Below are 20,639 nucleotides of genomic sequence, written 5' to 3' on the forward strand. Positions count from 1 at the left end.
CACTATAGCGTGGTTGGCAAGTGGCTAAGTCCTATGTGAGGTGTAGCTTTTTATGTGTGTGCTTTTTGCTGCGTTTGTTGTGGCACAGCATTGGGAAATCTATTCACTATTTAGCTTCCCTAATGCCGCATACACACGATCGGACATTCCGACATCAAAACCGTGGATTTCGTTCCGACAGATTGTTTGCTCAAACTTAACTTGTATACACACGGTCACACAAATGTTGTCGGAAATTCCGAACGTCAATAACGCGGTCACGTACAACACTACGACAAGCCGAGAAAAATGAAGTTCAATGATTCCAGGCATGCGTCGAATTGATTCTGAGCATGCGTAGGATTTTTGTACAGACGATCGGAATTTCCAACAAGAATTTTTGTCAAACATTGTTATCGGAATTTCCGACAAGAAATGTCCGATGGAGCATACACACGGTCGGATTTTCCGACAACAAGCTCACATCGAACATTTGTTGTTGGAAATTCCGACCGTGTGTACGCGGAATTAGGCTCCATTCACATTTTGCATTTTGGGATCTTGGGGAGAATCACTGCAATCGCAAAACGCAGGTTTTGGTGACATTCATTTTCAATGGCACCTAAACGCGGTGCGGTTTTGCCGTGATAATCGTGCTGCAATCACGGCAAACCGCAATGCACTAAGCTTGTTACCCAAAAGAAGCTCATATGCCTTTTTGGGCAACAAGCTTTGCCTGTTGTGGTTGTCGTGCGATTTGAGATATCGGGCAGAAATCCCAAATCGCCAAATGTGAATGGAGCCTTAGTGGGACAAACGCACCAAAGCAGCACAAGTACAGTTTTTTGGCACTGAGGGGAGCGCGCTTTGTGTTCTGATTTTTCCCCTCACAAAACGTGGGACTGTTATCTGTGCTTGGTGTGCCACTGAAAATTATGCTTGTTCCAGGTATTTCCACATTTCCGAGACGTGCGATTCCAGAACACCTCAGTGCGACTACGGCCTGCAGTGTGAGGGGCCACATTTCTTTCACTATTTCCTCCAATTATTACCCACAGGGGGGGGGGGGTATTATTATTATAGAGGATTTATAAAGGGAGACAATATGATAGGATACAAGGGGGATATTATTATCATTATAGAGGATATATGATCCGGGGGTATCATGTGGAGTGACCCCCATGCAGTGACAGAACACTTCTCTCTCTCTGTGGATGGAAGGTGTTCCCGAGACAAGGAGGATGATGAGGGGGGACGATGGAGCATAACTCCGGGGGGATCACACTGTGTGGATACAGATGGGGGTCACGTGCTCCTCATCCTCCTCTGTGACACGCTGTCTACCCCCCGAGCCGGCTCTGGCCCTTTAAGTCAAGGGGCAGGTCCTGGAGGAAGTGACGGCTCCCAGAGCCACCGCCTGGGGGAGAACATCCCGAGTCCGGCCCGGAGAGAGAGAGGAGAGAGAGGAGCGGATGGTGGCCGGAGAGCAGCGGAGAGTCCCGGAGTGAGTTCACTGTCCTCCCCTCCCCCCCCATCCATCACACTTCACTTCTAATACTCCCAGATCTACACATCCCATCCATCCATCCCTACTCACTTCTCATCTCCTCTATTTACTTCTCTCTTTACCCTCCATCTAGTCCCTCTATCAATCATCACCCTCCATGTATCCCTGATACTACTGATCACCCTCCATGTATCCCTGATACTACTGATCACCCTCCATGTATCCCTGATAGTACTGATCACCCTCCATGTAGTCTCTGATACTACTGATCACCCTCCATGTAGTCTCTGATACTACTGATCACCCTCCATGTAGTCTCTGATACTACTGATCACCCTCCATGTATCCCCGATACTACTGATCACCCTCCATGTATCCCTGATACTACTGATCACCCTCCATGTATCCCTGATACTACTGATCACCCTCCATGTATCCCTGATACTACTGATCACCCTCCATGTAGTCTCTGATTCTTCTGATCACCCTCCATGTATCCCTGATTCTACTGATCACCCTCCATGTATCACTGATTCTACTGATCACCCTCCATGTATCACTGATTCTACTGATCACCCTCCATGTATCACTGATAGTACTGATCACCCTCCATGTAGTCTCTGATACTACTGATCACCCTCCATGTAGTCTCTGATACTACTGATCACCCTCCATGTATCCCTGATAGTACTACTGATCACCCTCCATGTATCCCTGATAGTACTACTGATCACCCTCCATGTATCCCTGATAGTACTACTGATCACCCTCCATGTATCCCTGATAGTACTACTGATCACCCTCCATGTATCCCTGATAGTACTACTGATCACCCTCCATGTATCCCTGATACTATTGATCACCCTCCATGTATCCCTGATACTATTGATCACCCTCCATGTATCCCTGATACTACTGATCACCCTCCATGTATCCCTGATACTACTGATCACCCTCCATGTATCCCTGATAGTACTACTGATCACCCTCCATGTATCCCTGATACTACTGATCACCCTCCATGTATCCCTGATACTACTGATCACCCTCCATGTATCCCTGATAGTACTACTGATCACCCTCCATGTATCCCTGATACTACTGATCACCCTCCATGTATCCCTGATACTACTGATCACCCTCCATGTATCCATGATACTACTACTGATCACCCTCCATGATACTACTGATCACCCTCCATGTATCCCTGATACTACTGATCACCCTCCATGTATCCCTGATACTAATGATCACCCTCCATGTATCCCTGATACTAATGATCACCCTCCATGTATCCCTGATACTAATGATCACCCTCCATGTATCCCTGATACTAATGATCACCCTCCATGTATCCCTGATACTACTGATCACCCTCCATGTATCCCTGATACTACTGATCACCCTCCATGTATCCCTGATACTAATGATCACCCTCCATGTATCCCTGATACTAATGATCACCCTCCATGTATCCCTGATACTAATGATCACCCTCCATGTATCCCTGATACTAATGATCACCCTCCATGTATCCCTGATACTACTGATCACCCTCCATGTATCCCTGATACTAATGATCACCCTCCATGTATCCCTGATACTAATGATCACCCTCCATGTATCCCTGATACTATTGATCACCCTCCATGTATCCCTGATACTAATGATCACCCTCCATGTAGTCTCTGATACAGATGACCCCTCCCCCCCCTCCTATTGTGTTGTCTATGGTGAAGCTGTATTCCAGATGTGGATTATATGATATTTGTAGATTGGTTGGATGTTCTCTAGCTGTGGCTCCCAGTGGAAGGTCTGTTGGTCACGGCTACTCCAGTGCTGGTCACTGATTTCTAGTTTCTCTGCCGAGTGCCCATGCCAAACTAGCGCCCCCTTGTGGTTATGGGACCCAGAAGACAGAGGTGGTCACTGTAGTAGAGGTGACTACTACAGAGATTCTCCGCTCCACAGGGATCTCACAGGTATGAATCCTATACTTACCTTGGTCCTCACTGGAAGTATGCGATCACATTCATACCTGGAGCTCTTCTGTAAATACCTTTTATGCTGTGGCTGTCCTTCCGTCTTTCTCTTCTAGGAAGCCCAGTAATGACTAAGCGCGCGCAAAGTGTGCGAAACGCGTCTTCCCAGCATTGTGATTCCTGTAGTTTTTGGAATGTTTTAATAAAAATGACCCACTGGATCGTTGGGCTTCTTGGCCTGACCTGGAGCGTCTATTTCTCTTCTAGGTGACAGTGACATAGGCTGGACCAGTTTATTGATTCCTGGAATTTATCTTTAGGTGCCCACACGTGTGACTTTGGACATGACAAGTCATAGCCTTTTGTTTGCAATGGCCTCCATTCAGATCGGTGCAAGAAGTTGTGCTTCGGAGATGCGCTCATGTGAATGGAGCCTAACGTTGTTTTGAAGGCTCAGGGTTATTTTATCTTAATGCACTAATGTAAAAAACCTTCTGTGTCCGGCTCCTTCCCTCAGCTCTCCCTTATACTTACCCCATCCTGATCCAGCCATGTGCATGAGAGCAGTGGATCTCTCTCTCTCCTCATTGGTTCCTGCTGTTGTCAATCATAGCCTGTGAGCCAATGAGGGGAAAGCAGGGGGAGACGCCCTCTGTGTGTGAATGGACACACAAAGCTGGGCTCAAGAGTGAGCCTGCTAGCGTGCCGCCATAGCAGAAAGCTTGCTATTGGTGCCATGCGGCAGAGGGGAGGGGCCAAAAAGAAGCGACTCTGGGCTGCTCTGTTCAAAACCATTACATAGAACAGGTACTGTAAGTATAATATGTTTGTTATTGTTTTTTTATTTCTATTATGATCACTTTAAAACCTATATTAAAGCGGATTTTAAAAAATATTAAAAGCTAGCTGACTTTTAATATTAGCACACTTACCTGTCCTGGAGTCCAGCGACGTCGGCAGCAGAGGACGAGCGATCGCTCGTCACTCTGCTGCCCTCAGCGCCATCCTCAGTGAGGGAACCAGGAAGTGAAGCGCTCCGGCTTCACTGTCCGGTTCCCTACGGCGCATACGCGAGCCGTGCTGACTGGTTCCCGTTGTGTTCTGGGAGCTGTGTGTTTCCCAGAACACAACGGGGGGGGGGGGGGGGGTAGACGATGGGATCTGACGTCCTGCCCGCAGTCTACCCGCAGACTGTGTGGCCGTGAGTGAGTGCAAATACCTGCTTTTAGACAGGTATCCCCCCCCCCCCTGACTGAAAGGTGTCAAATGTGACACCGGAGGGGGTGAGGGTTCCGATGAGCGGAAGTTCCACTTTAGGGTGGAGCTCCGTTTTAAAGTATTCACCTTTTAAAAAACAAGAAGTAGACCTGTCTGCCCGGACCTCCGATTTGGGCAGGCAGTTTTCTGAGTTGCAGGAAGATCAATGAACTACCAGAGTGCTCACCAGCGCCCTCATAGTTCATTGAGAACTACAAGCTGTTACCTGCAATGGCTGATGGTAGTTGTAGTTCATTCACTCACAGATCCTGTGAATTAATGACAAGGTCATATGAGCGGAGGCCTACATGGCCATGCTGTTTTTGAATTATGACAGCGGGTGTGGGGAGTAGATTTCCCCCGATCGCTGTCACAATGAGGGATCAGACTGGGATGGTGGCAGATGATTTAGTAGCATGTTGGACTCTAAATATGGGTGTAACATGTTACTAGAGGTGAACCTATCCTTTAGTCCCCTTTTGCTTCACACTTCACCTACAGTGCTTTGAAAAAGTATTCATACCCCTTCAAATTTTCCAAATTTTGTTATGTTACAACCAAAAACGTATGTATATATCAAGCTTTGCACATCTCATGGAGCACTGTCCAATCCATCATCCGAAAATGGATAGAGTATGGAACAACTGAAAACCTACCAAGACATGGAGGTCCACCTAAACTGACAGGCTGGGAAAGGAGAGCATTAATCAGAGAAGCAGCCAAGAGGCCCATGGTAACTGGAGAAGCTGCAGAGATCCACAGCTCAGGTGGGAGAATCTGTCCACAGGACAACTATTAGTCATGCACTCCACAAATCTGACCTTTATGGAGGAGTGGCAAGAAGAAAGCCATATGAAGTCCCATTTGCAGTTTGCGAGAAGCAATGAGAGGGATACAGCAAACATGTGGAAGAAGGTGCACTGGTGAGATGAGACCAAAATTTAACTTTTTGGCCTAAAGGCAAAACGCTATGTGGGGGAAAACTAGCACTGCATATAACCCTAAACATAGCATCCTCACCGTGAAACATGGTGGTGGCAGCATGATGTTGTGGAGATGATTTTTCTACAGCAGGTACAAGGAAGCTGGTCAGAGTTGATGGGAAGATGTATACAGCCAAATACAGGGCAATCAGGGCAAAGAAAACCTGTTAGAGTCTGCCAAAGACTTGAGACTGGAGCGGAGGTTCACCTTCCACCAGGACAACGACCCTAAACATACAGGCAGAGCTACAATGCAATGGTTTAGATCAGGGGTCTCCAAACTTTTCAAACAAAGGGCCACTTTATTTCCCTTCAGACTTTAGGAGGGCCGGATTGGGGCCAGCAAGGGAAGAAAATGTCACGGGCCCGGCATTGGTGAGAACAAATATGGCCTCAGGGTTGGTGGTCAATAGGAAGAGCAGTATTCCCCTTATTAGTAGGAGGAATAGTATCCCATCATTGGTATCAGTGGATAATATAGTGCCCCATTGTTGGTGTCAGTGGGAGGAATTGTGCCCCAAGGGCCGGATAAAGGCTAGCAAAGGGCCACATCTGGCCCTCGGGCTGCAGTTTGGAGACCCCTGGTTTAGATCAAAGCCTATTCATGTGTTAGAATGGCCCAGTAAAAGTCCAGACCTAAATTCAATTGAGAATCTGTGGCAAGACTTGAAAATTGCTATTCACAGACGCTCTCCATCCGATCATACATAGCTTGAGCTATTTTGCAAAGAAAAATGGCCCTCTCTAGATGTGCAAAGCTACTTACAGCTGTAATTGCAGCAAAAGGTGGTTCTACAAAGTATTGACTGAAGGGGGCTGAATACAAATGCACGCCACACTTTTCACATATTTATTTATAAATAAAAACCATTTATAAAACCCACGCATGCTCCGAAGAACCGAACTGCCTGTTGAACTTCATTGATCTCGTTGTACGTCACCGCGTTCTTGACGGTCGGAATTTGCATGACAAGTTTCAGCCGTTTTCCTCTTTAACCACTTAAGCCCCGGACCATTTTGCAGCTAAAGGACCAGGCCCCGTTTTGCGATTCGGCACTGCATCGCTTTAACTGATAATTGCGCGGTCGTGCAAACAAAATTGGTGTCCGTTTTTATTTTATTTTTTTTAACACAAATAGAGCTTTCTTTTGGTGGTATTTGATCACCTCTGCGGTTTTCATTTTTTGCGATATAAACAAAAATAGAGCCACAATTTTGAAAAAAAAAAACTATTTTTTGCTATAATAAATATCCCAAAAAAATCGCAATAAGCGTTCATTGATTGGTTTGTGCAAAAGTTATAGCATCTACAAAATGGGGGATAGTTTTATGGCATTTTTATTAATATATTTTTTTTTTTAACTAGTAATGGCAGCGATCAGCTTTTTTTTTTTTTTTCTTTTTTTATATCGTGACTGCGACATTATGGCGGACACTTTTGACACTATTTTGGGACCATTGTCATTTTTACAGCGATCAGTGATATAAAAATGCACTGTAAGTCCCCTTTCACACTGAGGAGTTTTTCAGGCAGTACAGCGCTAAAAATAGCGCTGCTATACTGCCTGAAAAACTCCTGCACTGCATACTCAATGTGAAAGCCAGAGGGCTTTTTTGACACTGAGGCGAAAAAAATCTCCTGCCAGCAGCATCTTTGGAGCGGTGAGAGGAGCGGCGTGCATACCGCTCCTTCCCATTTAAAACAATGGTAAACCGCGGCAATACCGCCTGCAATGCGCCTCTGCAGAGGCGCATTGCGGGCGGTATTAACTCTTTATCGGCCACTAGCGGGGGTTAATACCGCACCGCTAGCGGCCGAATCCCACGGCAAATCCGACGGTATAGCGCCGCTATTTTTAGCAGTGCTATACCGCCACCGCGCCTCCCGCCCCAGTGTGAAAAGGGCTTTACTGTGAAAATGACACTGGCAGTGAAGGGGTTAACCTCTAGGGGGCGCTGTATGGGTTCAGTGTGCAATAGTGTGTGGTTCTTACTGTAGGGGGCATGGCTGGGCGTGTGATGTCACTGATCGTCGTTCCCTATGACAGGGAACAGACGATCAGTGAGTCTCACTAGGAAGCACGGGGAGAGGTTTGTTTTACACTTGCCTCTCTCCGTTCTTCAGCTCTGTGACCCGATCGCGAGACACCGGCGGCGATCAGGTCCCGCGGTCACGGAGCTCAGGACCGGGTCGCAAGCGCGCCACCCACGGTTGGGCACTTAAAGGGCAACATACCTGTACGTGATTGTGCCATTCTGCCGACGTATATCGGCGTGAGGCGGTTAAAAAACTGTCGGAAAACCTGACCGTGTGTACAGGGCGTAAATGTTTCTAGGGCTTCCATGACCTTTCTGAGCAGACAATGACCAATCACACACCTGGGTGCTATTTTGGTATGTGGAGTGAAGGTGATCATGTGACACAATAATGAGCGTAGTTAGTAGAGCTTAGTGAGCTGACACTTGTGTGCGCCTTTCATCTCCCGGGATGACTCTCCAGCCCGCATTGTATGGCTCCTTCTTTTCCTCGCTGTGTTTACTATCAGCTCTGATCCCGGCTCTGTATGTCTCTTTTCACTGTGCAGGAATCCGAGGGGGGGGGACTTCCATTTCTCATTTCCTTTTTTTCTTTCCCTCTAGGTTTTCCCGTTTACATTCCACCTCCTGCCCCGGCACTCTCTGCCCGGTGATGTTTCCTCTGGTGCTGCCCAGAAAGTTGTGGCTTCTCCTTCCTATGCTGTGGTGCTGCCAGCCGAGCCTCAGTGAGCTGAAAGTTCGCGTTCGCCTTGAAGACGGGCAAGTCGCAGAAGAGAGCCTGCAGGCGGATAACGACAGAGACTGTATTGCTTTGGAGTTCCGGAAAGCAGATGGAACGTTTATTACTTACTTGGCTGACTTCAAACAGGTGAGCATAGAGGATTGCAACACGACTTCCATGGCTGGGAGCTCGGCACGCACCGGGGGTGCAGGCATGTGATTCATTCATTACTCAGGTTATAGAATGAATGATAAAAAATGTACTTAAAGTGGAACTTCACTCTCCTAATCGGCATTGATTATTTAAATCCTTATGCTGCTAGCATTAGCAAATGCATAGGAAAGTATATCACATTTACTTTATTTAATTTTTTTTCTTTAGTTACTTCCTGGTTTCTTGCCTAGGCAAATGATGCCATGCATCCCAGTAGTTTTCAAGTGATATTAACCACTTCAGCCCTGGAAGATTTGCCCCCCTTAATGACCAGGTCATTTTTTGCGATTCGGCACTGCGTCGTTTTAACTGATAATTGTGCGGTCGTGCGACTTTGTACAAAAACAAAATTGATGTCCCCCCCCCACGCACACAAATGGAGCTTTCTTTTGGTGGTATTTGATCACCTCTGTGGTTTTTATTTGTAGCGATATAAACAAAAAAATAGCAACAATTAAAAAAAAAAAAAAAAAACTATTTTATTTTACTTTTTGCTATAATAAATATACTCCAAATTAAAAAAAAAAAAAATTGCAATAAGCGTATATTGATTGGTTTACGCAAATGTTATAGCGTCTATAAAATAGGGGCTATATTTATGGAATTATTGTTATTAATAATAAATATATTGCGGCAGACAGATCGTATACTATTGACCTATATACATCGATCGGCGCTAAAAAAAATGCACTGATTACTGTATAAATGACACTGGCAGAGAAGGGGTTAACACTAGGGGCGATCAAGGGGTTCACTGTGTGTCCTAGGGAGTGATTCTAACTGTGGGGGGGATGGGACTGCCTGGATGAGGAGACCGATCGTTGTTCATACTTGGTATGAACAACATATCAGTCTTCTGTCCCCTGACAGCACGGAGATCTGCCTGTTGACACTAACAGATCTCCATTCTGTCTCTGTGTGGCGCAATCGTGGGTGCATTAGCTTCGGCAGCGCGCCCCCTAGTGGTCTGAAAGCGAGCTGTTGTATAACTACGACGGTTCGCCCAGGGGAGCCAACCTGACTCAGTATAACTGCGGCGGCTGGTTGGGAAGGGGTTAAAGTCTTGATTTTTTTTTAAATAACAGACATGTTATACTTGCCTGCACAGTGCAGTGATTTTGCACAGAACAGCCTGGTTCCTCCTCTTCTCAGGTCCCACGCTGGCACTCTTGGTCCTCACTCCTGCCAGGTGCCCCCACAACAAGCAGCTTGCCATGGGGGCACCTGAACCAAGCCACTGCTCTGTGTGTCCATTCAGACATGGAGCCATGACTTGGCCCCTCTGTCTCCTGATTGGCTCACTGACTGTGATTGACAGCCAAAAGCCAATCAGGCGAGTCCCTAGAGAGGCAAGGATCTTGTGGACGTCACTTGATTTGAGGAGGGCTCAGGTATTACGGGGGGCTGGGGGCGGCTGCGTCGGCTACGTCTCCTGATTGGCTTTTGGCTGTCAATCAGGTGTGCGAATCCCCAGGGAGGCAAGGTTCGCATGGACATCACTGGATTGAGAGGGGGCCAAGTATTATAGGGGGCTGGGGGTGCTGTTGCTCACAGAAGGTTTTTAACCTTCATGCACCAAATGCATGAAGTAATAAAAAAAACTTGGGCTTGGCCACGCCCCCTCTTTCTCCTGATTGGCTCACTGACTTACTCAAGATGGCCACGGCCAGAAATGCTAGGTGGGTGTTTTCAATGTGATTTCTCAATAGAGTAAAGCATGGAGACATAGATGGATGAGAGAGTTTGCTTTGAATATTAAAAAGGAATTAAATCGCGATTTTGGTTTGTGGCGGTCAGATGCAGCGAAGATCCTCTTCTAAGCGCGGTAACACGATGAGAATATCCGACAAATGATCGTCCGCTTGTTCATTTTCAAATAAAGTGTTACAAAAATTCTCTCCTCAGAAAACAATTTTGGAATTGATGTTATCTTTGTATTGTAATCTATTATTTTCCGAGCATGCGCGGTCTTGGTCAATCTTATTTAATTTTTTTTTTTTTTACGGATGAATACTGTAGTGATTGAATAAAAAATGTTCTGTTCATGTACAAGAAACATTTTTGTGTTCGAATAATTTTGCATCAACACTCATGATCGTCTTTCGATAGCCGAAGTGATCAGATTATCGGACGATCGTTTTCCATCGGAATTTCTCATTGTGTGTACTAGGCATAAAATCATTTGCTGATTAAGCGTTTCTTAAAAATCTCATTGTAATTCCCATGTGCCCAACACATAGCTTAAATTGTTCACGCTTATACGTCGAAATTTCCAGGACTGAACAGAGTCGCAGTTGTCTGTCGCTTGCTTAGGGGTTTTTTGGCGGGGGGGGGGGCGGGGGGTCAGATGTTTTTTGGCACCGAGCTTGTTGGAATTTTTTTTTAAACTTTTTTTTTTTTTTTTTATTTATTATTATTTTTATTTTTTTTCCTCATCTAGTGATCCAGTCAGTAAGTCTGATATTTTTCAGCTTACTTTAACCATTTTAGCTCTGGAAGGTTTTACCCCCTTCATGACCAGGCCATTTTTGTACCTGTATTATAATTTTTCTTTTTTTCACACCAGTAGCGCTTTCTTTTGGTGGTATTTAATCGTCACTTCTTTCAGTCTTCTTTTTTTTTTTTTTATATACGGTATATATATAATAAAAAAAAAAGTGTGTGTGTGTGTGTGTGTGTGTGTATATGTATATATCACTCACTCACTCACTCACTCACTCACATGCGCGCACATCTCACAAAAGTGAGTACACCCCTCACATTTTTGTAAATATTGTATTCTATCTTTTCATGTGACAACACTGAAGAAATTACACTTTGCTACAATGTAAAGTAGTGAGTGTACAGCTTGTATAACAGTGTACATTTGCTGTCCCCTCAAAATAACTCAACACGCAGCCATAAATGTCTAAACTGCTGACAACAAAAGTAAGTACACCCCTAAGTGAAAATGTCCAAATTAGGCCCAATTAGCCATTATCCCTCCCCGTTGTCATGTCACTCATTAGTGTTACAAGGTCTCGTTCAATGTATTGTGCTTTCAGAGATGGTGTTCTGCATACTTTGGTTGTAACGAGTGGATATTTGAGTTACTGTTGCCTTTCTATCATCTTGAACCCATTCTCCTCTGATGTCAACAAGGCATTTTCTTCCACAAATCTGCCGCTCACTGGATATTTTCTCTTCTTCCCACCATTCTCTGTAAACCCTAGAGATGGTTGTGCGTGAAAATGCCAGTAGATCAGCAGTTTTTGAAATACTCAGACCAGCCCGTCTGGCACCAACAACCATGCCAAGTTCAAAGTCACTTAAATCCCCTTTCTTCCCCATTCTGATGCTCGGTTTGAACTTCAGCAAGTCGTCTTCACCACGTCTAGATGCCTAAATGCATTGAGTTGCTGCCATGTGATTGGCTGATTAGCAATTTGTGTTTCCAAGCAATTGAACAGGCGTACCTAATAAAGTGGCCAGTGTGTGTGTGTGTGTGTGTGTGTGTGTGTATGTATGTATGTATGTATGTGTGTATATATATATATATATATATATATATATATATATATATATATATAATTTATGATAACTGATTTTTTTTTTTCCCCTCCTCCATCAGTGATGGTTTTTTTTTTTTTTTTTTTTTTTTTTTTTTATGGACCCCTGAACATTAATTTGCAAATGTTCTTTGTGCCTTTTTTTATGGAGGCAGTTTATGGCTCCTGCCTGTTGCATGGTGTAGTCGGGGAAGGATCTATCAGACATATACTGTATAATAAGATACATGGCAGTGATGGTGTGCAGAGTTCAGAGAGGCAATAATGATCTCTGATTGGCTGCTGTGGATTGTAGCCTTATGCGTCCTGCTCTTTGCCTTGCTCAAGTAAAATAAAACAATTGCTGTATTTGTAAAGTAAATTGTAGGGGAAATGATTCTGTTATAAAATCTTGTAGTCAGTTTGGCAGAAGTTATTCATTTGTTCTTAATTTATCTTGCAAAGGAGAACATTTCTAACTTGGACCTATACGTAAAAAAACTTGAACCTTGGTTGTCCCCTCCTTCATATATATATATATATATATATATAATAAAAATGTTACTTTTTTATTTTATTTTTTATTTTTTTTTGGTGCAGTTTCAGAAAGCGCGCCAAAACTTCTGCATGCCAGATCTTTGGGACGTCATAGAAGTCCTTTTGAAAGCTTAAAGGGGTTGGAAAGGATTGTGTTTTTTTTTGTTTTTTTTTTATTTACTTATTTATTTATTTTTTCCACCATTAATACATCCTATGCATTAAGGTGAAAAAAAAAACACCCGGTCTTCACGCCCCCCCCCCCCCCCTTTTACTTACCCGAGCTCTGCGTGTCCCCCGGCGTCCTCTTCTCCACAGAGTCTCGGCGTTGATTGGATAGATTGATAACAGTGCAGCCATTGGCTCCCGCTGCTGTCAATCAAATCCAATGACGCGGGTGGCGGGGCCGAGTCACACACTCGGCGTGTATGACTCAGGAGCGTGCCTGCAAGATAACTCTCTCAGGATAGAGCTTTCCAGAGGGCGGTATCTAATGTGGGGAGGAGCTGCCGAGGGACCCCAGAACAGCAGGATCAGGGCCACTCTGTGCACAACATACTGCCCAGTGGAGGTTAAGTATAACATGTTTGTTTAATAAAAAAAAAAATATATATCTTTTACAACCCCTTTAAACCTGGTACAATACAATAGGATTATAGGACAAAAGATCGTCCTTCCCCTCTGTACATTCTGGTATCATACAAGAAAATGTTTGTTTATATATATAATTTTTTTTTCCTTTTTGGATAATTTCAGGATTGACTCTTGAAAGCTGTGTACCAATGTTCAGATTATAGTGCGATCACTTCAGAAACTATATATACTTCAATTCTCTGATTGCGTGTACTAGGCCTAATCCGCCCAAACTGCGGGCTAGCTTTGCCCAAAGCACAGCGGGATGGTACAGGGGCAATGTAAAGCCGCACCTTTCAGGTGATCCCTGAAATGTATCTCTTCAGGGAAGCCTATCCTGCCTCCACCTAACAAATTAACTATTTTAATTCTTCCATCAGCCCATCCCTCAGTTATTACCTTTTGTACCATTTGCCCCACCCTATTAGATTGTAAGCTCTTATGGGAAGGGCCCTCTTGTATTGTCTGTCATGTCTTCCTTTTATATTGTAAAGTGCTGTGCAAACTGTTGGCACTATATAAATCCTGTGTAGTAGTAATAGTCCTGCTAAAAAAACCTCAAACAGCGCTGTGATAGATCTAAGAAAGGATATTTCTTAGCGATCAGGTGTGCATATGTCATGCTGTCATAACCAGTTCCCAAGGATGTCACCATAACACTGGGAGTGATAACGTCACCAGGAGGGTATTTGTTCTTTATCCAATGACGGGTGGGAAGGTTCTCATAGCTACATTCATACTGGCGACTCTGAGTGACTAGGTGTGGCTGCTCACTCTGTTCACTATAATGACAGATCGCCGTCGGTCGCAGCAATTCGCAGCTCTTTGCACAGCCAGTGATTACCAGAGTGGTGATCGATGGCTGTGCAGTGAGCGGATACCTGTGGCTGCCGGCGATCTGTCATTATAGTCTAGCATCTCTAGACTCCAGGTGCCGCATGCAGGCAGCCCATTAAAGTCTATAAGGATGCAGCTGCTGCACGGACGCAGTCGCTTATCCTAATGTGGGTGCAGATGCTCTGATCGCACACGGTCTATGTTCAGGTCCTGTCACCTTGGGATGAGCGGCTGTGTCTAGAGACGCTGAAGAAAACCGGCTTGCTCACGATATGGTTCAGCCTCAGCGCCCATGTATACTAAGCCCAACAGTGGAATTTTTTAAAGTGATTTGCCGCTCAGCAATTCCGATTCATCAGCGTCTCGGCCCATTAGCATTTGTTACGCTTGGCTACAAATCACCGAAGGAAAGCAATTTGTAACCGAGCACAACCCAATGTTGTAGCACACAGCTAGCGACTTTAACAATGAAATCGCTGCTATAAATTGCTGTTAATCGCTGGAATTAGCAATTTGTAGCAGTGATGAATCTCTGCAAGCAAATCACCCATATGTTATCAGCCAGAGAGCTACTGACAGCCCTACTGCAGACAGTCTACACATGGGGAGGATGTTCTGTCTTCCATGTTGTCGTAGGGCAAAATGGAAATAGTTGAGGTGATGTCACATCTTTGCAGAACGGGGCTTACTACTTCTAGTAGGATGAGGGGCTCCTCTTGCAGAAGATCACTCACTAACTGTGCAATTTAGGGGTGCTCCGAGGAGAGCTTACATAAATGGCACATCCAGCTTTCAATACCTAACATAGGTTGAAAGTAGGGGTGCACTGAATGGGAATTTTGGTGCCGAAACCAATACCGAAAAATAGGGCTGTTTACTGATTAAAATTTTCGTGTTCGACTAATTATAACGCACATACATTTTTCGGATTACCACCATATATAGTCCCCACTGTAATATCCACAGACATCTCCCCCACTGTAATATCCACAGACATCTCCCCCACTGTATAGGAAGATTAGTGCTTGCTTAGTCTTGCATGAGAAGCCGGCCGAACACGAGCAGTTGAGGCCGGGTGATGATGTCAGCGCGCCGCTCTAGGCTAACCTAGGCCGCCACCGGGTGGACCAAGATGGCCGCCGCTCCGGGAGCTAGGCCGAAACCGTGGCCTTTCCTATGGCCGAGGCAGCAGCGGAGCTCCGCAGATGACGTGGTGTGCCAATCCGCATATGGTGACCCGTTCGGATCATTTACGATCCGTTGCACCACTAGTACCAATTTTATTTGTTTGATCGAGCAAAAAAATTTACGATTAATTGAGGAATTAATCTTTAATTTCCACAGCCCTAAAAAAATATATATATATTTTTTTATTATATAACACATTGCTAATAGTATTAGCAAAACTTCCATTTAGTGCACCTCTAGCAGACATATGATACAGGAGATGGTCAGACTGCAGACATGATACCAGAGATCAATGCAGCCTCACCAAGGCTCATCATATGCAGCCTACCAGTGCCCAGCAGTCTCAACAGTGTCCCTCAAGCAGCATCCCTGTACCCAGCAGCCTCACTATTGTCCCTCATATGCAGCCGACCAGTGCCCAGCAGCCTCAACAATGCTCGTCATTTGCAGCATCCCTGTGCCCGAATCAAAGTGGCGATCTCAGTGTGTCACGGAGCAGGGTTTGAATTGCCCAGGCCGCAGTAACAATATCCCGCCTCCTGTGCTCACGTCACACAATGTCCCGGCATTGGATCAGTGTGCCGTCAATCACACATTGTTATTACGGCCAGACAATTCAGCTCTCCCTGACACAGTGAAATTGGCACTCTGCAAGGAGAGGAGGAGGGAGGGGAGGAGAGGACCTTGAGCCAGGATGACAGTCCGCAATGGGTGGCACCCGGCAGTGCGGCTACTGCGCATGCACGATTTATATATATATTTTTTTTTTTCACTTTCGGCACTGTGCCGAAAACAGTTTTTGGCCCATATGTTTCGGCAGCCGAAATTTCAGAGCATGCCTAGTTGAAAGTAAAGACACGAGTCCATGTAGATTAACCGGTCTGCATCCTAAATATTCTGAAATCTGTTTCCAGCACTGGGAGGAAACTATTCAGTCTTGGGTCATTCGTGAAGACACTTGGCAACTCAATGAAGTTGAATGAGAAAAGGTTCAACCATAAATCGGAGCTCCATCCAAAAGGGGAAGCTCTGCTTGTTTGCACCCTTTTGATGCTTTCCGGTACATTTGATGCATTTTCCCGATGCATTCCAGATCCTTTTTATAAATGTTTTTTTTTTTTAATTCATTATATGTGTTCCAGTGCATCTGATGTGTTTTACCGCATTTTAGTGAAGGAAAAAATGCAGCATGTTCTACTTGGCCACTCTGGGTGAAGGAGCAACAGAGAACCTTGGAAAGCAGCATGGTCAGCCTGATAGGTGGATAGTGTTAGATGCTGTAGCAGATTTAGATTTTTTTATTTTTTTTCTGCTACTCCGGACTGGTTCTCACCACAAAAAAAAAACGCATTCCAGATGCGGTTCTGCATGTACATTTTTGATGCGTTTCCAGATACATTCCAGATGGTTGTGTTTTTTTTTTTTTTTTTTTCCTGTTTTGGGGTCCAGTGCATTTTATTGCGTTCCAGTGCAGGAAAAATGCAGCATGTTCTACCTGTAGGTCGAATGAATTTTTTCTAAACCTGCACCGTTTAGGAGATATTCCAGTTGGCAAAGCTCCCTTCTGCTACTGTGACCTCATGAGGAAGTGATGTCATCGTGGCTTGGCCATTCAAACGGCCAGAGCCCATGAACCCAGAAGGAAGACCGGTTGAAGATGGAAGCACAGTCAGCGGTGACAACTCACCATTGGAGACCTTTGTTATAAGGTAAGTCGCTCACAATGTGCTAGTATGTGATTTTTTTTTTTTACCAGGGAGACCTTTTCCTCCAATAAAAAAATAATAATTTTACTACCGCTTTAATGCTAAATCCCTTTCACATGTGGCGGATCCATCCGCACGGGATCTGCCTGCTCAGTGGGGGATCTCTCCGGTGATCCCCGCTGAGCAAGCAGATGACAAGTCCTGTCCACTCCGCTATGCAGAGCAGACGAGGACCAAGCCCAATATCCTCTATGGGCCGTCGGATGGAAACGGACTGCATGTCTGTTTCCATCCGATCCACTGGACGTATTTTATCAGATCGGATGCCAGGTGGGTGTCACCGGACGCATATCTGCTGACATGCGCCTCCCCATAGTGGACAATGGGTGGCCCAATCGGGTCTGAAAAATGGATAGGCATACCCGATCGGTCTGATCGTGTAAAAGGGGCCCTAAAGGTTGTTGAAATGCATGGTATTGCAACCCTATTAACACTCATCGTACCATATCATACCTAAGTAACGCATGATGAGGGTTAAACTCAGGGTTGAACTTTAGGCCGTGGCCCCTTTATTTGGCTTAAATGTTATTTCCACTAGTCATTCCCCTGGAAAGAGGGGGGGCAGAGGAGTGCCTGTTTTTTTTTTCAGGCTGCCTGCACATCGGCGTAGGTAGACAGTTTCCTCACGCAGACCTGTAGTCCTCTTCCCAGGAGCACACAAGTAAAGGTGGCTCCAGTGGAACCCTGCAAATCAAGGAGCCACCCTTACAACAGAAATAGGGGGCCAGGGATTAAAGCAGGGTTTGACAAATTTGCTTGGAATCTAGGAGCCAGCTAAAAAAGTTAGAAGCCAAAAAACGCACCCAATCCCGCCAAGCTCGCGCGCAGAAGCGAATGCATACGTGAGTAGCACCCGCATATGTAAACGGTATTCAAACAACACGTGAGGTATTCGCTGCGATTGGTAGAGCGAGGGCAACAATTCTAGCCCTCGACCTCCTCCTGTAACTCAAAACATGCAACCTGTAGAATTTTTTAAACGTCGCCTATGGAGATTTTAAAGGGTAAAAGTTTGTCGCCATTCCACGAGCGGACGTTATTTTGAAGCGTGACATGTTGGATATCAATTTACTCGGCGTAACATTATCTTTCACAATATCAAAAAAAATTGGGTTAACTTTACTGTTTTATTTTTTAATTTAAAAAAGTGTATTTTTTCCCCAAAAAAGTGCGCTTGTAAGACCGTTGCGCAAATACGGCGTGACAGAAAGTATTGCAACGACCGCCATTTTATTCTCTAGGGTGTTAGAGTAAAAAATATATATAATGTTTGCGGGTTCTAATTAGAGGGAAGGAGATGGCAGTGAAAAAACACATTAGAACTGCTGTTTTTTGCTACTTGTAATGTAACCTGTAATGCCAACGGCTACCACAAGATGGCCACTCCTAGATTCCTTCTGCAGGCCTCAGCTTCCTTCTGTGAAGGCCGCAAAGCGCGGCCTCAATTACCGGCCGGCAATTGAGGCCGCGGCTTTGCGGCCTTCTGCTGGCCTCAGCTTCCATCTGTGAAGGCCGTAAAGCCGCAGCCTCAATCACCGGCGGGCAGGGCCCGGCCAGTAATTGAGGCCACGGCTTTGTGGCCTTCTGCAGCCCTAAGCTTCCCAAGGTCACAATTTCTTGTTGTAATTGCGACCTGGCGCCCGGATTTTGTCGAGGCCTGGATTAAAGGATCTGCAGATAGACCAGCAGAAGCATCCCACAATGTACAGTGAGGCCGCGTACACACGGTCGGACCAAACCGATGAGAATGGACCGAGGTTCAGTTTCATCGTTCCAAACCGACGGTGTGTATAGCCCATCGGTCTGTTGTCCTTCGGCCAAAATTTTTAAAACATGCTTCAAAATCGAACCAATGGACCGCTGCCCGATCGGTCCAAACCGATGGTTAGTACAGAAAGCATCGGTTCAAAACCCGCGCATGCTCAGAATCAAGTCGACGCATGCTTGGAAGCATTAAACTTCGTTTTATTCAGCACGTCGTGTGTTTGACATTACCGCGTTCTGACCCAATCGGTTTTTGGAACGATGGTGTGTACTAGGGTTGTCCCGATACCGATACTAGTATCGGTATCGGGACCGATTCCGAGTATTTGCGGGAGTACTCGTACTCCCGCAAATACCCCCGATACCCAAATAGAATACTTGTCCCCCCCCCTCCCCCGCCGCCGCGACGCCGCATCCCGCCGCCATTCGCCGCATCCCCGCTGCCGCCGACTGTGTCATACGCCGGGAACATTACAGCTTTGAATAGCTGTAATGATTGGCGCCGCGCATAGACACTCTCCCTCGCTCGGGTGAACTGTCCAATCCCGAGCGAGGGGGAGTGTCTATACGCAGCGCCAATCATTACAGCGATTCAAAGTTGTAATGTTCCCGGCGTATGACACAGTCGGCGGCAGCGGGGATGCAGGTAAGTGGGACATGGCTGCATGGGGGGAGACGCTGGATACATGGGGGGGGGGAGACGCTGGATACATGGGGGGGGGAGACGCTGGATACATGGGGGGGGGAGACGCTGGATACATGGGGGGGGGGAGACGCTGGATACATGGGGGGGGGGAGACGCTGGATACATGGGGGGGGGAGACGCTGGATGGGGGGAGACGCTGGATACATGGGGGGGGGGGAGACGCTGGATACATGGGGGGGGGAGACGCTGGATACATGGGGGGGGGAGACGCTGGATACATGGGGGGGGAGACGCTGGATACATGGGGGGGGGAGACGCTGGATACATGGGGGGGGGAGACGCTGGATACATGGGGGGGGGGGGGGAGACGCTGGATACATGGGGGGGGGAGACGCTGGATACATGGGGGGGAGACGCTGGATACATGGGGGGGAGACGCTGGATACATGGGGGGGGGAGACGCTGGATACATGGGGGGGGGAGACGCTGGATACATGGGGGGGAGACGCTGGATACATGGGGGGGAGACGCTGGATACATGGGGGGGAGACGCTGGATACATGGGGGGGGGAGACGCTGGATACATGGGGGGGGAGACGCTGGATACATGGGGGGGAGACGCTGGATACATGGGGGGAGACGCTGGATACATGGGGGGGGAGACGCTGGATACATGGGGGGGGAGACGCTGGATACATGGGGGGGGAGACGCTGGATACATGGGGGGGGAGACGCTGGATACATGGGGGGGGAGACGCTGGATACATGGGGGGGGGAGACGCTGGATACATGGGGGGGAGACGCTGGATACATGGGGGGGGGAGACGCTGGATACATGGGGGGGAGACGCTGGATACATGGGGGGGAGACGCTGGATACATGGGGGGGAGACGCTGGATACATGGGGGGGAGACGCTGGATACATGGGGGGGGAGACGCTGGATACATGGGGGGGAGACGCTGGATACATGGGGGGGAGACGCTGGATACATGGGGGGGAGACGCTGGATACATGGGGGGGAGACGCTGGATACATGGGGGGGAGACAATGGCTGCATGGGG

The 20,639-nt window shown here is 46.6% G+C and overlaps 1 protein-coding gene across 2 annotated transcripts in view; it reads left to right on the plus strand.

Annotated features, from left to right (window-relative positions):
* Window positions 1–1,363: 1,363 nt before the first annotated feature.
* Window positions 1,364–20,639, plus strand: part of OAF (out at first homolog) — a 92,570-nt gene continuing 73,294 nt past the window's right edge. The window contains exons 1-2 of one of the 2 annotated variants that reach the window (XM_040325535.1): window positions 1,364–1,483; window positions 8,349–8,613. In XM_040325535.1, coding sequence (XP_040181469.1) covers window positions 1,452–1,483; window positions 8,349–8,613 — 297 coding nt within the window. In that variant the 5' untranslated portion in view covers window positions 1,364–1,451. Of the gene's footprint in view, window positions 1,484–8,181; window positions 8,271–8,348; window positions 8,614–20,639 lie in introns of those variants that run through there. The other variant, XM_040325534.1, reaches the window with a different exon arrangement.

This window comes from Rana temporaria, chromosome 10, assembly GCF_905171775.1.
Source record: "Rana temporaria chromosome 10, aRanTem1.1, whole genome shotgun sequence".
Classification (NCBI taxonomy): domain Eukaryota; kingdom Metazoa; phylum Chordata; class Amphibia; order Anura; family Ranidae; genus Rana; species Rana temporaria.